The sequence below is a fragment of the Streptopelia decaocto genome (assembly GCF_964273445.1).
Source record: "Streptopelia decaocto genome assembly, chromosome: Z".
In the NCBI taxonomy this organism is placed as follows: domain Eukaryota; kingdom Metazoa; phylum Chordata; class Aves; order Columbiformes; family Columbidae; genus Streptopelia; species Streptopelia decaocto.
The window spans coordinates 25,743,147-25,761,732 of record NC_138657.1 but is presented as its reverse complement, the minus strand read 5'-3'; the positions used below and the strand labels follow the sequence as shown (position 1 = coordinate 25,761,732).

General features: G+C 37.7%; 2 protein-coding genes across 3 annotated transcripts in view; both read right to left on the bottom strand.

Moving 5' to 3' along the window:
- CEMIP2 (cell migration inducing hyaluronidase 2) overlaps positions 1-18,431 on the bottom strand; it is a 91,813-nt gene extending 73,382 nt beyond the window's left edge. The window contains exon 1 of the mRNA XM_082075557.1: positions 18,395-18,431. The gene's annotated coding sequence lies outside the window, so the exon portion shown is untranslated. The remainder of the gene's footprint in view (positions 1-18,394) is intronic.
- Positions 862-18,534, bottom strand: ABHD17B (abhydrolase domain containing 17B, depalmitoylase). 2 transcript variants are annotated; one of them, XM_082075559.1, is made up of 5 exons: positions 18,395-18,534; positions 17,690-17,762; positions 11,717-12,191; positions 3,263-3,442; positions 862-2,369 (listed from the first exon to the last, which is right to left on the bottom strand). In XM_082075559.1, the coding sequence occupies exons 3-5, from the start codon at positions 12,181-12,183 to the stop codon at positions 2,150-2,152; spliced, it is 867 nt and encodes a 288-aa protein (XP_081931685.1). In that variant the 5' UTR covers positions 12,184-12,191; positions 17,690-17,762; positions 18,395-18,534; the 3' UTR covers positions 862-2,149. The 2 variants fall into 2 exon arrangements, with proteins under 2 accessions (XP_081931685.1, XP_081931684.1); XM_082075558.1 differs by lacking the exon at positions 17,690-17,762 and having other exon boundaries at positions 18,395-18,527.
- Positions 18,535-18,586: the final 52 nt, after the last annotated feature.

The following is an 18,586-nucleotide window of genomic DNA, read 5'->3' as shown; positions in this document are numbered from 1 at the left end:
TGAAGACAAAACACTGTTAGTCAGGCCTTTTGTTCTGCTTCAACAAAAACAAAAGCAGCACACCCACTATGCCACCTTTTCTGTCTTTTCAGCTACAGAGTACCATAATATTCCCAAGCACAATCAGATCTTGTGATGACACTTGATCATTCGTCTGCAATTTGCAGTACCATCAGCCAGTCTGTATCAGTGATTGCAGTTCTACATTCTTGATTTGTGAATTTCTGAAGAGAACTCTCACAATGGACTTCATTCATAACAAAGAAAGCACTTTAACACTTGGTGATAATGACTTCCATATAAATCAGAGATAGTGGCTGGAAGGCAGTAAGAAAATTATATCAAACCATGTATACAGTATGATGTAATAAACCTGAGTGACATATCTATTTAAATACACTTCCAATTGCAAAATCTTGGATTACTATGAAAATCTAAGTCTAATACTGTTGTGCCTGAATACTAAACTGAAGTTCAGAACATAATGAAGCACACTTGATCAAAAAGACAAGAATCCAATTCCTTAAGAAGCAATTCAAATTTCTATAAAATTAACAAACCAAAGAGCACAAGACATCACTGATGATTTCAAAGCAAGCTACATTTGAATTCTTTACAGAAGAATATTTATAAGTAGCTCTGCAACACAAAGCCTGTATGCTGAGCAGCAGAAAGAAATAAGGTGTGCTGGTGGGAGGGTGATCAGAACAGTAGCTGCTGATAAAGAAACGTGCCAACAATTTGTAGAAATGTGTTACTGCTTTACTTCTGATTTCCTAAAGTAAGTGGGGAATGACTATTTTGATATCACAAACAACAGTTTCTATTTCATTTTTTAAAAAGGAAAGGAAGAACAGCAAGTGTGTTGAATATTGTTTACTGTGAATCAACACATCTTAACCAAAGTTTTATCAATACCTGGAGCTACATTTAAGTATACAATTTTCTCAATCACAAAAAACAAGCAGAACAATTAAACTACATAAGGCCTGAAAATTAGAAGCACAGTGTGTATTGTTGGAATATTACTTTGTTTACAAATAGGCTACATATAAGTTTATTTTTCGTAGTTTTATTCAAGCAAAATGCATCCAAGGGAAAGGCAACTTACAAAGTTTATTTTACTACCAGTTAATAGAAAAACATCATTCTCTTCTTACCCTCCCCCTACCTCATCCAGGCGCAATTAGTAAAATTTCCAAACAGTAAGCTTTTACACTAAACATCCAAAAGTAAGCCACATCAGACAACTGTAAACTTGCAAATTGTTTACTACACAGTTGGATAAACTTCCAGGTTCTTTCTAATGAAATGTTGCATCTCTAAGCAATCAGTGTTCAAAACTACGTTGTCCACAAAGCCTTCTAGGTTCTAAAAATCTTCCTGGTTTCAGAGAAGTACTTACTGGCCTCAGCAGCAATCATGTGAATGGCATTTACATTACAACAACGATAACTTGTGGCATTATTTTGGCAAGATTGGGCTGCTGAGAAGATGAGTGGCTAAATTTGTGTTGCCCCTTACCTTTCAGGTTAAACAAGAACAGAACAACTGAAGTAACACTAAGCACATAAGATATGAAAAAATATGGAAAAAAAGATCTATTTTGAACCCCTCCCCCTATAACAGGGCAAGGGTCACTTCCAGTGACTGTCTATTCTTATTACATACATTAGTATCTGCTCAAATTTCATGGCTATTACATTTGTACAGAACAACTGCTTAGAAGTCTGGATTTTAATTCACACCTGTGCAACAGAGTAAGTCACAGTACATTTTGAGATGTTTAAAAATATTTATAAACTTGTTTTTGATATGCTAAAGCATTTGGCAACACTTTTACAGCATTTGATTTTATATAATCGAAATTTCATACAGTACTCCTTGTGATTTTTTTTAACATCTAAGAAGAAAAAAAACAAACACAAAGTAATATAAACTGTCAAGCCTGACTGCATGATCATGTAATTCCAGTTTATAATACTGGCATTAAAACCTTCATTAATTATGTTGACAAATCATTACCTGTACATTTAATGAAGGCAACCAAGAAGATTTGAAAACACAACTTTCAGGTTTTATGTTATGTATTTATCAAGGCGTGCAGTTCTGAAGTGAAATGAAAAAGCATGTAAATATACAAAGAAAATTACAAGTTCTTCAGTTCATGTGAGACAAACTGTTTTAATCTTTCAAGGTACTGTCCATAGAGTTCCACGTCATTATGTCCCGCTCCTTCTACCCACAGTGGTTCTACAGGTCTCTGGCAACGCTCAAATAATGCTAGGCCATGTGAAAAGTCAATTACTTCATCTTCAGTTCCATGGATTATTAACACAGGAGAAGTTATTTTAGAAATTTTGTCAATGCTGTAAGAAAAAGATTATATCTATGAACACAATGAGCTGTATTAAATTTTTTTGAAGGACTGGACTGTTAATTCTACTTTTTAATTACACATTATAGTTTTAAAGATTTAATTCTGAAGTTGTTTAAATCGTTAGAAAATTGGATCTTATCAACACCCTTGAAGCCATTACCGTAGTACATGTAAAGCCACACAGAAAGGAAACTGGAAACTATTAGGGTTGAATAACAGAACAATCCATCTTAAAGTGGTATTCATTACCATGTTCACTTAGAAAAAAAACAAAGTCACTGGACTGATGAAAATGTTACTTCAGAGTTTTTCAGTAAAGAAGTGCTTGTCAGATGTGGAAGTATTTTAGCACTTAAAATTTTATCATCTACAGGGAAAACAAGTCTTTGAAGTTAGGCTTCCAAAATGTAAGCAATTCTTTGAGAGAAGTGTACCAGCTTGTAATGGTCAACTAGTGACATAATTCTGAAACATGTGACAGGAATTTTCTTCAATTAAGGTCTACTTGGTTTTCTAGTCTTTGCTATTTATAGCAACAAATGCAAAGGGCTTTGTCCGGAGTTGGTCAGTTACCAATTCATCGAACCAGAACTGCTTGTTAGAATTAGCGATATTAGGGGTAACATATAGGAAAAAGAATCACTTCTTTAACAGATACCCACTGAAATGATTAGAGATGTGAAAAACCTAGAACATTTATGGAGCTCTGTAAACTCCCTCAAATCAAATGTTCCTTGTTGTTATTCACTCTGATTTTTCTCTAATAGTTTTTTGGTTTTTTTTTTAACCCTTGAAAGAAATCTGCCATATTACTTGTTTACCTAGTCTAAAACGTCTGTAACAGAGAAAAATGCATGCAGAATAAAAAATACTACAACTTACTTCGGGAATGCATCAAAGCAATAGGTCTTCTTCGTATCAGGAAAAGCTACCCGCATTCCTGAGGTCAGTGGAGAATGAAGAATTACAGCAGCACTTTCATACCTAGCAGCAAGATCCACAGACGGTACTGTTCCTATACTCTGGCCATATATAATCACATTTTCAGGGCGGATTCCGTACCTAGAAAATTGAAAATGTTAACAAAAGTGGCATATCAATGAAATGAGCAAAACCACAACTACACAGCAAGGCAAAAAAAGCATTTCTGAAGATGAAAATTTCCTGAAGAGGATACACTATGAAATAGGAGCTGGTAGAAGAGCAAGCAAGTATATTCTATAACATTCCTGACTAATGGGACAATTATTTACTCTATATTCACAGTAATCTTTTTTTGCCTTATGTCTGAATGAGAATGAAATATGGGGTTATTTTTTTAATACAGATTTGTGAATGCAGTTGTGACTTGCATAGTAGTTGAAAGCCTTTGCTAGTAACTTTAGCAGACTTAAAACTTACTGGCTCTATGGTTATCGTCAACTGGAGCACAGTCAAATCTGCAAAGATTTGGAAAGCTTTACTCTACTGATACCTGACAAAAACTGCAAGGTGGTCACATTGCTCAGCAATTTAGTGGGACCTAAAGCATGCTCATACAGTGGCCAAAATATTATGCTTTCTATGTAATAACTGACATTCTTCTTTCTTATAGGTGATTTGACATGGAAGCTAGCAAGAGAAATATCCAAACCTAACCCACAACTAAGACAGTCCAATAAGCACTACAAAATTAAAGTCAAAAATTCCATCCTCATAAAAAGAAAACTATTTTTTTTCTGTAATTAACTGAGGTAAACAAAAGAGTAATGAAACATCTAGTTAACACTTATACAAGTCAGATCTAATGTATTTTTCTGCATTAATATGGATACAAAGAACAGGTGGTTCCCAAGTAACACTGGAAAAGTGACTATAATCCTAAAAAGGACTGACCGTCAACTATTTTCAGTTGAAGCGCAAACATTACCTCTTCTACAATAAATGCATTCATCTTTTCTGTCAAAGCTAGATAACAACGCCCATGCCCACAAAGGAGTTCTCAAATTAGTACATTTTGCATACCTCCAGTAAATCCACAGAAACAGAGGTGAAGTGTCCAGTATGTTATAAATACGGCTAAACAACTGTATGGTAACTGTATAGGTCACCAAATACTAAAATTAGTAATGTCTAAAAATCTTTTCTTCCTAATGTTCCTGATTTTAAGATATTTCACACATAACAAGACATTCCAATTACCGACCAAGAAAACCCCAAAATCCACAAGTACTTTTCAATAAGCCAGAAAACATCCTATGTGCTACATCAGTATGTGGCAGACAACTAAAAGAAGAAAAAAATCAAGGATGACTTCAAGAAAAACAAAATCACATTTAAATATTACTCAAATGTAAGTATCACTGGCAGAACTCATTAGGCGCCACAATAAGCTTTCTAAATTGGGGCTAAAATCCACCATTCATATTTAACTGTCCATCTATTTAAATTGTATTCTGCTACAGTAAAACAAAGCTGTAAAAGTATTATCACAGATACTTTCACAGAATCTGTCTGTATCATGGCTACTTAATTACTATCAGTGTTTCCTAGAAAGTTTCTAGGATCATAATCAAATTAAGAGTTCTAAACCACTAAGACTCAGTCATCAGCCTGGAACTACAGGCAAGCCCTCCACCTCATAACAGTTCTCAAAGAATTAAAAACAATTCAAGCACTCTGATTAAGAAAGATTTTCTCAACATTCCAACACACAAAAATACAATCAATTAAAGCTTTGAAACAGAATCATATTTTTGTAACTCTTCTAAAACACCCAAGTACAGTCAAACACCTGGAAATTTACAATTAATCTCCCAATTCAAAATAATTCAAATCACATTTGTTCACTCTGAAAGTATGGCCTTCCACCCCTTTCACACAGCACATTATGACATATTTTAGTTCTCAAATATAAAACCTTCCAAATTATCACACATTTCCTCAGATATTTTTACAAGATGCAGGCCAGTGCACAGAATTTAAAGCAAAACTTTACAGTGTATTTTGGAGCATATATTCTCCTCTTTCTCATTATTCTTCCCTCTATTTTTGGATCTAAATCCTTCAGTCTAAAGATAGCTAAATCTTAGCTACAAAAAGTAATCCAAGAAAAGCATGTACTATATTTGGATTAAAGTAATGCTTTCTCCATCACAGCACCCACCAAAAACTATTTGTTTCACTGTCTGGAAAATAAAATAGGTCAATCACTAGAAGTGGTGGTTCAAAGCAGCCAGACTTCTTAATATTCTGGTTTGGAAAAACAAAACAAATACAAAACACCCACAACAACAGCAAAAAAATCCCAAGAAGTCTGGAAACCAGAGAGCATCATCTGCTTTGTCTGTCTCCAGACTTGTCTCCTCTCTTGAGTAGGCTTCTGAAAAGTCCAGAGAAAAATGAAGAGCCTAACTGTTCCCCTCTTCCAAAAGGATCACTTTCTCATCTAAAACAGAAGAATTCTTGAAAAGACAACGGTTAGTAAGTTTCCTAGTCATAAAATTCACCTAAGCCTCCTTTCATCAGTCATGTAAACTCCAGGTAAACTTCAAGAAGTTCGGTATTAGTTGACTAAACACCTGGTCTCCCAAATGAGGGAGTGTCAGATGAAGAGGAAAAAGTGGCAGTAATATTGTTCTCTTAATCAGTGCATTAGAATTACAGGCTATCCTGAGGAAGTGGAACATGACAATTACAGAGCCATAAGCTCTAAGCAGCTCTTCCGGTGACAGGAGCTCAAAGACATGCTGTAAAAACTGTTGATATCTTTGAGTGTTCATGATGTTGATCATAGGAATAATGTAAACACTATTGTCTACTCAGGTAATCTTGAATAACTTGTGTGAGAATAGACAGGCCTTCCGTTTGTTGGTGGTAGTAATGGTGGGGTTTTTTATGTTTGGGTTTTTTATAAGCCATAATCACCAGAAAGGACCCTGGAACAAAATCTTACAAGTAGCTGTGCACAGATATACCTTCTCAGAGAAAGCACTCTTCCTCAGGGACAAGTTATTCTGGACTGAACCTGGTACAAAAATTGGATAGATATTTTCTGCAGTTTAAAGGTTCCCCACAACATTATTCCCTCCCACAGCAACTGAGATTTCAATTCCTTTTAACACCTGATTCATCCTTTATGTTAATGCACCTAAGGGCTATCTGCCTGGAAAGCACAGGGAACTTGAAGAGTAGTTTTTATGTAGAACTAGACGTACAACTGTTGCCATAAGCTTGCTAGCATCCACACGACTGTCTGAGCACTCACAGCCTTCTGCCCTATCATCATACTAGTCAATAAATTGTTGTAACTATGCCAACAGACCACTCCCTAGAATCAAGGCCCAAGCTAACACTGGGTGACTAATGAAGCCTCTTCTGTGAACTTATGTATGCTGATGAGATATACATAGTCTTTTGTGAAAGAGTCAACCCTGAACACTCCTGCCTGATGTCTTCAGGTTCTGGCAGGAAAACAACTGCTAAACAAGAATGAAATAGTGGGTTTTTTCCCCCCTTTGTGACAAACTTCACAATGTGATGTAGCAGAAACTCTCTCATGGTTTTCTTTTTATTTCTCTGTAACAAGACCTTTTCTGCACTTCACTAAACACTTATCTATAGTGGCAGTCCACCTCTTACCTGCCAGTGTCCCACTTCATTTTTTGTTTTCATAGAATCATAAAACAGTTAGGGTTGGATGACAATCTAGTCCAGTCCCCTACCACAGGCAGGGACATCTTTAACTAAACTGGGTTGCTCAAAGCCTCATCCACCTTACCTCGAACCCTTTAATTTGATATATATCATACATCACTTACATTGGATATTCATCACATTATATTATATACTTTTCATAGGATATACATCACATTACCATGATGTGCACTATGCAAACTACATGTCTGGCTTTAAGGACTGGCTTTATTTTTTCTCTTTTGAACTTCAGTTACTTTTAACAACGAAATACCAGCTGAAATTACCTATACTTGTAGGCTCTTAGATTACCTGCCATTTGCCCTTGATACACCTAAGGGAGACAGAATGCAATTTATCATTTTACTTCTGTACTACTGCTGTTAATCTAGAAGACTTTCTCACTTTACAACAACAAAATAAAGCATCTGGAAAATCAACCTTAGAAGAAAGGCTACATTTCCAATAGTACTTCTCAGGTTCACACTAATGAAGAGATGCAATAGATGCTTTAGAGAGGCTACTGCTTGTGAAGCTATTGCAACACACACATTTAACCAACAGCAGTGCTTGGGGCACAAGGAACAAGGGAGAACATCCTGAGTAATTTCCAATGCACATTTCATTTCAAAACCTTTTGTCATCATGCACATAATACACAAAATTAGAGCTGCAAATTGCAGAACATGAAGGGCATGAACATCATCCACACCTTTAACTATCAACATTCCATGTCATGAATAAAATTCATGAGCATACAGCTCTTCCTCAACTCATATGCATGTTCCCCTTCTTGTGTATACGTGTAACATTACTAGGAGAAATAGGGAACTATGTTTTATGAGAGGTAAGCCCATTGACCACACAGGTAGTTATCAACAAACTGCACCTCCTCTGCCTTTCTCATGATGGTTTGTTCTTTTCTAAACCTTACAATGCTACTACACTTATTTTATTGGCAAAAGTTCTTTCAATGATAAATTGAGATACTTTCTCCTATCAACTTAAATAAAGTTCAGTTTCTCTCCAAAAAGGTAAAAGTTAAGGCACTTTTTCTTCTATGAAAAAAAAAAAAAAAGCAGCAGCCAAACAAAACCCACAACAAAACAAAAACACACCAGCAAACCCACCCTACTTTTGAATAAAAACAAACAACTTGGGAACACTCAAAACACTTTTGGGCCACCATCCAAATAGATTACACATTATTCCTATATTTAGCTGTTCAAATGATGAACATTCTGTTCACTTTGACACATCAGTCTGATGGTGATATTCGCCTTTCAATTTTTCAATTATTATACAGTCCATGATAAACAGCAATGAAAAAGCTGTTTGTTTTTTTAAAAAGGTAAATCTGGTCATGAGGCAATTCTGGCAAGTCTTCAGGTTTCTGAATGAGCATCACTTGCCCTTCATTTGCCTGGGGCTGGTTAAACCTTTCCACCCTTGCTAGGGTGTCATCAAAGGCCTTCATAGACCAGGAAGGCAGAAAATAGGCGTATCCCAAAATGACTTCTGCCATTTCAACACTTTGTAGCTCTGACAGTCAGAAAAAGAATGTCCTTACTTGCATCTTTTACACAGTCCTATGTACATGAATGTGATAATGTTCAGCTTTCCTAAACATGATGGCAGTGAATCACCTTGCCTTCTTCCACAGTCAGCATCCACACACATAGCTACTGCTTCCAATTAACTCAAAGCAGGTAAAGAATAGGGACACAATTCAGCATCTGTATCTACTGTTTACCTCTTCTGATATGCTGCCAAATTAGCTTTCTGTATTCATTTACAGGAATAATAATATTCACATACCCTTACAGCAACCACATTTAAAAAAGCGTTCCAGACTATTTCACCCCAGGTGTCCAGTCTCCTCTCAACAGTTGTGCCCATTTACAGATGACCAGCTGGACTGTCCTTCCAAGATATAAAACTTAAGACAAACACTACTCTACCACAAGCAACTGGGTTGACTGTAGAACGAAGCCCACATCAGCACTTCAGTTACCCCAGAAACACCTTTTAGCACTCAATTCTCTGATCCTATTTCTCATAACAAGGAACCCACGGAGCTGTGAGTGGTTGTGATCAACCTCCAAAGGTAATTTCTCCATTCTTTTCTTCATCCTGTAAAAATCCATGAGGCACTGTTTAAAAGTCTAGGTCCCTTTCTTCTCTCATCCCATCTCAATATGAATTACAAAGAGTTACAGCTACACTTAAATCTATCCTGCAAACAATCCACTGAATAATTTGTTTTTGCAGAGCATTTTTATTATAAAATGTTAAAGATAGTGCCAACGTGACACTGACGGAACAGTCTATGCTAGTAAAGTGAACCAATGTCACGGCAAGTGTGCAGAGGCTACATTCTGGTCCAGATACTCATCAAGTATTTAAACACAACTGAGCACTGTTCCAGGGCTCAAAACGACACCATGGACTGTGTGAGCCAGTATGTCCAAAGTCACATGTTGAACTTCTCCCTGCTACATTCAGACACAAAGGCAAGACCAGGTCTGTCAACTGGAAAGTTGCTTAAAGTACCACAGTGGAAACTAGTAATACCAATCACCACCAACATAAAAACAATTCAGTTCATATTTGTGAAATCCACAAGTTAGGCAGACCAATCCAAGCTCTACACACTATACAGAATTCTGTACTTCTAAAGGAAGTTTTGGCACAAAAAATAAGTGCAGGCGGCAAACTGGACAGAGGTGAGGTCATTCCTGAATGGAAGAGGGAAAATCTGATAAATCCATATGTACTTAGAGCTCTGCCCAACAACGACGGTTCAGTAAAGGGCATGCTCACTTGGGATATTATAATGAACCACCTTACTTGATCAGGAAAGGTACACTAGGAATTGGTCAAGAATGGAGGCAAGAATTCCAGCTGCAATCACATTTCCTTCTAGGTTTTCAATCAGAAATCATCAGGGGGAGGAAGAAACAATAATTACAAATTGGTTCATAAACCAGAGCCTGTAAACTGACAATTAACAAACGATTAAGTTTCATCATCTAGTTCTCTTCAATTTTCTGGTAGATTTAAACAATTCAGACCATCTCTCACACTGTTCACAAACCATATTATAATTGCGGTCAATTTTACTGGCTATCTTCTAGATCATCTATCAGCTACAAATCACAGTCACCAGAGCACCTGCCACAGCTTTTGGCTTACAGAATGGATGTCTAGTTATATCTCAGCTTTCCACTGTAATCAAAAGAAATGCCAAAAGATACTCTAACAACAGAGTACGCGTGTTTTTGAATATGAGGCTGAATACCTGTCCCCTGTGGTTGTATGAGATTTATGATAATAAGCATTCCCCCTACTTAAATATATGAATAAAATATTCTACTTTAAAAACAAGTACTACAGCTTTGTTAGAATGTAAAAGAGATGCAAGACAATATGTGTATTTAAAACACTGAAAAGGGATAATTCTCTTAAAAATATTAGGAAAATAGTTAATATCACATTGATCAAGTTCTACATGCACTGTGATAACTAACCAGCTCCAGGACTTCCAGTTTTTACGCATGTCCTTCCACCAAGTCACATAATTGATATTATGTTATTAAACAGTATGCTCAAGTTGCACTGATTGAACCATAACACGGTGCTCTATATTAAATTCAGGTTTTCACAGCTTTTTTGGTTCAAAATGCACAATATGATGGGTGTTCTTTTGGTGAACATCTATTCTTATGATAATATAGAATTTTAAAAATAATCTCCCTGTAGTTTGGGTACCTCTAACACAAGAGGCATATTGCTGTAAATGGAACAAACCATGGTGAAAAATGCTCTTGAATTTAAGAATTGGGTATTCAGTGCTGCACTTATTTGATGCCTGGGATTCTTACCTGTGTCAAAGAATGCCTCCATAATCTTTCATCTTACTATTTTAATTCCCTAAAACCAGAGGTTTAGAAAACAGAAATTGATGAAGCAACGTCCTTCCTATTTGCATTTTTTCCTTGTACAGTTTCAATGTATTTGATCTAACATAACTAATTTTGTTCCCACCATAATGTATTTACACAGATCAGTTACAATCTCTCCCACACACTATCTTTTCCTAACAGCAATAATCTTTTTGTTTTACATAGAAAGCTATCTTAGGAAATTCTGTAGCCCCTAGTCTGAATTCTGAAACGAAGGTGGTCTGAACACCATACAGAAATCCAATCAGAGTCTTACCAGGTTCTATTACAACAGCTTTTCTGCTGCTCCTCCTACAAAACAGTAGGTCATGGAATTACCTGTAAAACCAACCTGCATTTTCTCTGACCCACATCACACCAGCAGCTCAGTTACTGGAAAACTGATTATTATAGGTTTTTCCTGTCTTTTGACATTTCCAACTGAGAAGATCTCAAACTGTAACAATAAGGATTATCTTCTCATCATTCAAGACTGAAACATACCTTCTTAAATTTCATCCCATTTTAATTTTTCTAGTATATCAGTACTGATCCTGCACAATACTGACAATGTCTGCAGCATAAGGCACCACCAGTCAGCTTGGATATAAATTCATTAATCCTAAAATAAAGCATTTCTCTTTAAACGACCAACGCAGACCAAGCACAACCATTTGAAATGCATGCTGTAAAAGAAAAATGGCAACTAACGTCTTACCTTGTCCTAAGAGCCACCCAAGCAGCATCAATATCAGCATACAGATTCTTCTCTGTTGGCTTCCCAGAACTTGCACCATATCCAGAATAATCATACGAGAATATGTTGCAATTAATCCGTGAACCCAGTCCTATGTAAAAGCTGCTCATCTGACCCAAGTCAACAGCATTTCCGTGTGAGAAGAGCAAAGTATACTTGGCGTTAGGCGAACAACGCACAAACATACAGGCAATCCTGTTACCTTTACTTGTTCTAGTCATGAAGCACTCAATGGCCTCTTTTTCTCTAGAAGAATATTGCCAGTCTGCTCGCTCTGAGAGATGTAAAGTCCAGCGACTACCACTCTCATCACACATCAGTGTGTATGTGGGATCAGGAGGTAAGAATGCCAGTTTGGAGGCAATTTTCCCTGGGCATGGCGGACAGCAGAACAGGCAACACAGTTCACTAAAGGAAAGATTATTCATCTTCCAGTCTGAAACAGGAAAAGAGAATGGTATCAGTTTCTAGTTACAATCCTATATATTAAAAAAAAAAAATTGTAGAAAATGTAAAATTAAACTCTCTAGAAGATAATACATCATTTTAGTGGAAACATTTAACAAAACATATATAATAGCTTATTTGATATTATTAGAATGAGCATATTATTAAAGATATTACTAGAGTGAGCATATTATTAAAGAGTGGTAACTTGAAATCCCTGCCAGATATTAAAGCTAAAATATTATTACTCAGGGAAAGAAAACATGAGTTTTGGAGAGTTTCTTTTGAGGAAACGAAGTACACCATCTTGAGCCTTTAAGAGAAGTGTTCATGCCATTGACAAATACATATGATGAAGAACAATTAAAATATGTTTCAGTGTTTGCACAATACTAATGTTATGCAGCTCAAAATCACTATAGTATTTCCTAAATAGAATATGTATTGCAGTCATCAATTATGGGCTCCTGCAAGCAGTATCAGCCATATGAAAGGTGCATGAAGGTCAAAACCTAGAAGGAAAACCAAGATGCTTCTGCTGGCTTAGCAAACACTGTACACTACAATCCAGTCATAAACTTTTCCTTGCTCCACATACTGGCTGACATGTTTCCAAACCCTTCAAATAAATTATTAGTTATGGTTTCCTGCATTGCACACAGGAATTGGGATTATAGTAATGATATAGCTATTTTTCTTCTGCGCTTTAACAAAAATATCCCAAAACAAATGTTCTATCACAGATACTTGCAAAATCAATATAATCTATACTATCAATTCACACCATTGGTTAACAGAGCGGTAGAAGAGAAAAAAAAAAAGGTAAACAGACATACACCCAAAGCAAGCTAGATAATGATACAGTTGCCCTGAAAAGCAGGCACTGTGTCTTTTTAATTTACAGTTTGGAGAAGGTGGTGGGGAGGGGGGGATCCTTTGTTGTGACAATACTTTTTCCTAAAAGGTAGGAAGAGCAATGAAATCTGCCAGGAGCCATGCTGGAAACCAGCACACCTAAGATAAGCATTTACACTACTTTCCTTGTGTTAAGGTATCTCAAGTTTCATCTCAAACAACTTTTCCACCCCAAATCTCTCTACAGGTCTCAAACTCAGTTCCTGCCAGGTCACTGCAAACAGAAACGCTCTTACAGTTTCATGTATCAACTTTGACTGCTAGATCCAAGTTTACAAATGGGAATAAAACAAACTGATTCCTGATGTCTACAGTCCCATGTTGTTTCAGAACTACTTGGGTAATCAAAAAATAAAATCTTACTGCTAGCTATAATATTTGGCAATATTTAGATCATATTTCAAAGTTTGTTCTTTAACTCATATACAAGCATAGTTTACATGCATGTACAAAATCCTGTTTAGAAAAGCTTTAAGGACACTGCTGTAAGAACTGTTGAATACAGATCACAGAACAATTACCTGCATTGTGAATGTGTGAATGTCTCTTCCCTGTAGTAGATCATGAATTCACACTGCACACAATGTTACACAGACTACACTTGTAGAATAGTAAACACAGGCACAGCAAGACAGTTCGATAAACAGCATGATCATTCTTGGAATACTACTCCTCTTTGTCGTCCACAAAACCCTTTTTTTTTCCCCCCCCACAGGCGGCTACAGCCAAGTGCTTTCACTCTTAGTCTCCAGTGTTCTTAAAAACAGAGGGAAATCACACATGAGTGACTGACACTTCCAACTTAGAGGAGATGGTAGGAAAAGTATGCTGATGACCTCCCACAAAAAGGTAGATGGTCTCTTAAAAGAAGATCCTGAATAAACAACCATTATTTCTGCCAGCTAAAGAAAAAACAACCTCATGCATTTATGTAATCAGCACAAGTAGTCACTCAAATCCAAAAAGTCTCATCTGTTCCCCATCAGGTGATATGACCTGGACATTATGCTTAATTTTAACCTGCAAATCAGGACAATAAGTGGAGGAGGTCTATGGAAGAGGTCTATGGACTGGCAAAAGGCTTGGGCCATCTCATGCAGAGGAAAAACTCAATTTTTTTCCTTTTTCTCTTACAGCTGTGAGCACCAAAGGAGCAATTCCTTTCACCTCTACATAGAAAGCTCATGTTCACAGCCCAGAGAAACTGCTGTGATGCCTCAACAGGTTTTTGTTGTGTGTTTTGTTTTGTTTTCTGCAAGAAGGGCTTATGACCCAGTATTCAACTACACTTCTATTTCTATCAGAAACTATTAAACTAATCTGTTCCGAATAAGTTTTCCCATCTTTTCAGAAAAGATGAAGGACAAAGCTAGATACTGTGATTTATTCTATCTAGAGGGAAAAAAAAAAAAAAAAATTTACATGAGAAATTTAGAAGCATACTCCAAAAGTGAGGTATAAATAGTCTGTTCTGCCAGGAACAGAAAATTGCACTCTATTCCAGCATACAATGAAAGCTACAGAATCTTTTACTAACTTCTCTATCCACTTGTCAGAAAGAATTAAAACAGGAATTTACATTATTAATAACCATAAACAGCCCAGCAACACTACAAATACAATCTCATTATGAAAATATTTGCTATTTGTCAAAGTCATTTCAGAAAACTGGAAAAAATGGGCTATTGCCACATATGGCAAATGACTTATGCTGAAGACCATGGCTAAAGTCTTATTTCTCCCCTATATTAATGTAGACTTTGTATAGTGTCCACTCAATGCAATGGAAACTCTATCTAGTGACCATAAAGATTATTACTCCAGAGGGGTTCTCCATCCAAAGTGCACCAACTCTTATTTAAAACAAATACTTGCTACTTTCTTCACTGGGAAGACACAAGAAAAACAGCAGATTCCTAGCATCACTAACTGAACAAATCTCACACAAACACCTACTGAACTTCCTCAAAGGATACCTTCAACTAAATTCGAACAATGCTTCTATTATACTAGAACTGGTTTGTCATCCATTGTATTCACGAGCATGTTCTCAGCCTCCGGATCTGGAACAGAACCAGGATGTGCGAGAGTCCCCAGGGTGTATAGAGTACAACTGATATCACCGTTTAAAAGTTCAACTGAATCAGCATTTCAGTGTAGTAGTTATCCACCAGATGTCATAATTTAACTTCAAACAAACAGGCATCATCTTTCTTCAAAACTTATACTGTTCAGATAATTCAATGAGGGATTAAATTTAATGTTACCCCCAATAGTGTTTCTTTAACGTTCTTAATGTTATAAAACATGTAACATGACTGCCTAATGATTCATACAGCCAGAAATTACTATGGTAATAATTCAAAGTCACAAAACCCCCTTCATTTAGCATTACCCAAGCTTGGTAAAAGCTTTGGAGACCACCAGTCTTAAGAAAGACCAGTTACTTTATTAAGTCTAAAACATGATTTAAGGGCAGCAAACAAGGTATCATGAGTCAAGTTGCATTAAAAAAAAAAAAAAAAAAAAAAAAAATCACTCCAACAACAAACAGGCTTGACACATGCTTTATCTGAACTCTTAGTGAAACCAGGCCAAAACCACCATTGACCACAAATTACCTTTAAACATACAGTTCCACAAATACAGATGAATCTCTGTAAGGGGACCCATTTGCCTAAGATGTGTTGTGAATACCTAAGTTATAGTCTAACACCTGAGCAAGTATGATGTAAATCTTCATGCTCATTACAGTAGCATCACCAGACACAGAGATCAACACATCCCAACAACGTATCTATTTCACCTTCTATTTGTCACTTTAGTACTAATAAAGAATACAGTGCTGTTCTGCAAATGCAGTTCCCAATGCTGGTAAAATTATTGACAACAAAAAGAACGTAATAAGGGAAAGATATATCCTTTAAAATTATACTGCATTTTTCATATAAATTAAGTAGGAGAATTCTGTGGAAGAAATAGTGGAAAACTAATAAACTCATATTATTGCACCAAGGAAGGCTAAGAAACAAAACATACCCAAGCAGCATCACCCATGCCTTCTGGGATAGCTTTTAAAAGGAAGGCAAGATAATTTTGTCAAATTTATCTCTTCAGCGCTCTTATGAATAAAAAAGTTAACATAGAAAATGCAAAGGTAGAACTGCCTACAGGCAGTAATTTCAAACCATTCTTCAGCAATTAACCTTTTCCTTAAGGCTGAAAGAAGAGGAGGGGGAAAGTCTAATCTGAAAGAGCATCTCATATTTATTTTGTGATTCCTAGGATAACACAAATGTAGTTCTTTCACATAAGCAATTATGATGTGCAGATGGAAGAAGACAGGAATAACAAGAAAGTGGCTCCTATTATTCACATCTTTGAGTACTTCACTACATATTAGCCTCAAAAGCCCAACTGTTGCAAACACTTGTCTAGAAATCTTATATTTACATTAAATTTAAATTACTCTAATTCTATATTTAAATTAAATTAACTATTTTACAGGAACTATTCACAAGAACAAAGTCAAACTCATAAATACAGCTGCTGGTTTGTAAATTTCAGTGGTGCTCTAACTGTAAGAGGCAAATTATTCAAATTGCTGGGTTCTTCTGTTTCTTTTTTTTTAAATCATCATTTTTCATTATGTACTGCTAAAATAACAAACTCTGAAGTAGCTTCCCTTTCATCAAACACAATGCAATGAAAACTTGAGTTCAAGCCACTACTGAAACAATATTTATTTCACCATCTGCGTTATATTAAAAATGGAACAGAAGCGTATCAACATTCAACTACTTCACAAGCTGAAGTAACAAAATGTTTAGTTGAAAAAAAAAAAATCTGTGTCTGATTAAGTATTATATAAAAAGGATTAAACTAATAAAATTGTTAAGAAAGAATACATGGTACATCTGGAAAAGAACACAGAGGAAGTCTATTCAATAATGAAAAAGCCATACCAAAAAATACCATGAAGTAACTTTTTAAGGTAGTTTTCAAAGAGCAAAACAAGCAACATAACACCAGAGAAGCCTGATAGGACCAAAACTTCATTGTGGTCAGTTTGATTTTAAACAAATAAACAGCTTTACTATTCTCACAAATTCTAGGAAATTATAAAGCTTAACTTGTATATAGAGACATTCTTCTGCTGCTGGTTTCTTTACATACCTCAAAACTTAATGGCACAGTTGGAAAATGAAAAGGAATACAGGAAACACTGTATGAAAAAACTAGTAATTTCTTCTCATTTAAAGAGCAAACCAACCCTCTGAAGATCCCAGATAGACACTGCGGGATTAAATGGGATTACATCATGTTTTGCATGCCCCAAGCAAGACTCAGAACTGCTCTGCTAAAATCACCTGCACACTGACAGGAACTGAAGCCCCCCACGCTATTTCAGCCACATCAGTCTGGTGCTTCACTGCACCAGTCCGTCAACCACTAATAAGCCACGCTTTTAACACTGCTCCACGTTCCGTTGGTATTATTTTGGTTTCTGCAGTCATGTATTTTTCTAGCTACCTTCTGGCCAAACACTTTAAACTTTTAAATTAGTAATACCTTAGAGCAATTTTAAGGCCAGCGTCGCTCCCACCATCAACAGCAGAAGCTGAAGAAATACACTGAATCAGTCCTGTGAGAAATAAATGAACTCCTCAGATGTCTCTATCTAAAAACGGTTTCGCAGAAGCGTACAACGCTGACAGGGAGGCACTACTTACACCCACTGAAAGCCAGAATTTAACAAGTGTTTAAGAAGTTAGCTTGCCCATTTCCCGAACGAAGGCGTCGACGGCAAGACCACGAAGCCGGGAGCCCCGGAACAGCCCGCCCGCAGCACCCCGGGCCCTCTGAGGCAGGCGACACCCCCGCTCCCCGGTGCTGGGGGCACCGAGAGCAGCAGGGAAGAGGCCACCGAGCCCACAGCCTGGACGCGGGCAGGGGGGTCGCCGGGGCCGCCACCTCCCTGCCGTTTCGGGTCGGAGAACTGAGCCGCCGCCTCCTTCACCGAGAAGCAGCCACTGCCGCGGCTGCCCTTCCAGCCGCGGGGGAGGCAGCCACACGCTCGTCCCCAGACAGAGAAGGACCGCGGAGGACAGGAGAGAAACGGCCGGGCTTGCCGAGGGGTCAACTCGCCGGCACACCTCGGAAGCGGATTCACGAACCGCCGCCAGCGCCGAGCCGGGGCCGCACCGGCTGCTCCGCAGCACCCCCTCAGCGCCACCCGCCCGGCCCCGCCGCTGCCGGGGGGAGGGGATCCCGTACCTGCGCCTGACGCTCCGCTCGGCGGCGGCCCCACACTTTCCCAGCCGCCGCCGCTCGACCGCCCGGCCGGCGCGGGGAGGGCTGCCGGTTGTGCTGAGTAACGGCGCGGCGGTGGGAGGTCGTCGGCGCCCCGGCCGGCGCCCGCAGCGCCGCAGCCGCGCTCGGCGGCAGAGAACGCGAGGCCCCTGGAGA

Bases quoted from the DNA above. Each gene is read 5' to 3' on its own strand.
- ABHD17B (XM_082075559.1), bottom strand. From the start codon at position 12,183: ATGAATAATCTTTCCTTTAGTGAACTGTGTTGCCTGTTCTGCTGTCCG. The intron at 3,443-11,716 runs GTAAGACGTTAG...TCAATTTTCTAG, and splicing joins TGGGTGGCTCTTAGGACAAG to GTACGGAATCCGCCCTGAAA. The intron at 2,370-3,262 runs GTAAGTTGTAGT...TTTTTCTTACAG, and splicing joins TGCTTTGATGCATTCCCGAA to CATTGACAAAATTTCTAAAA.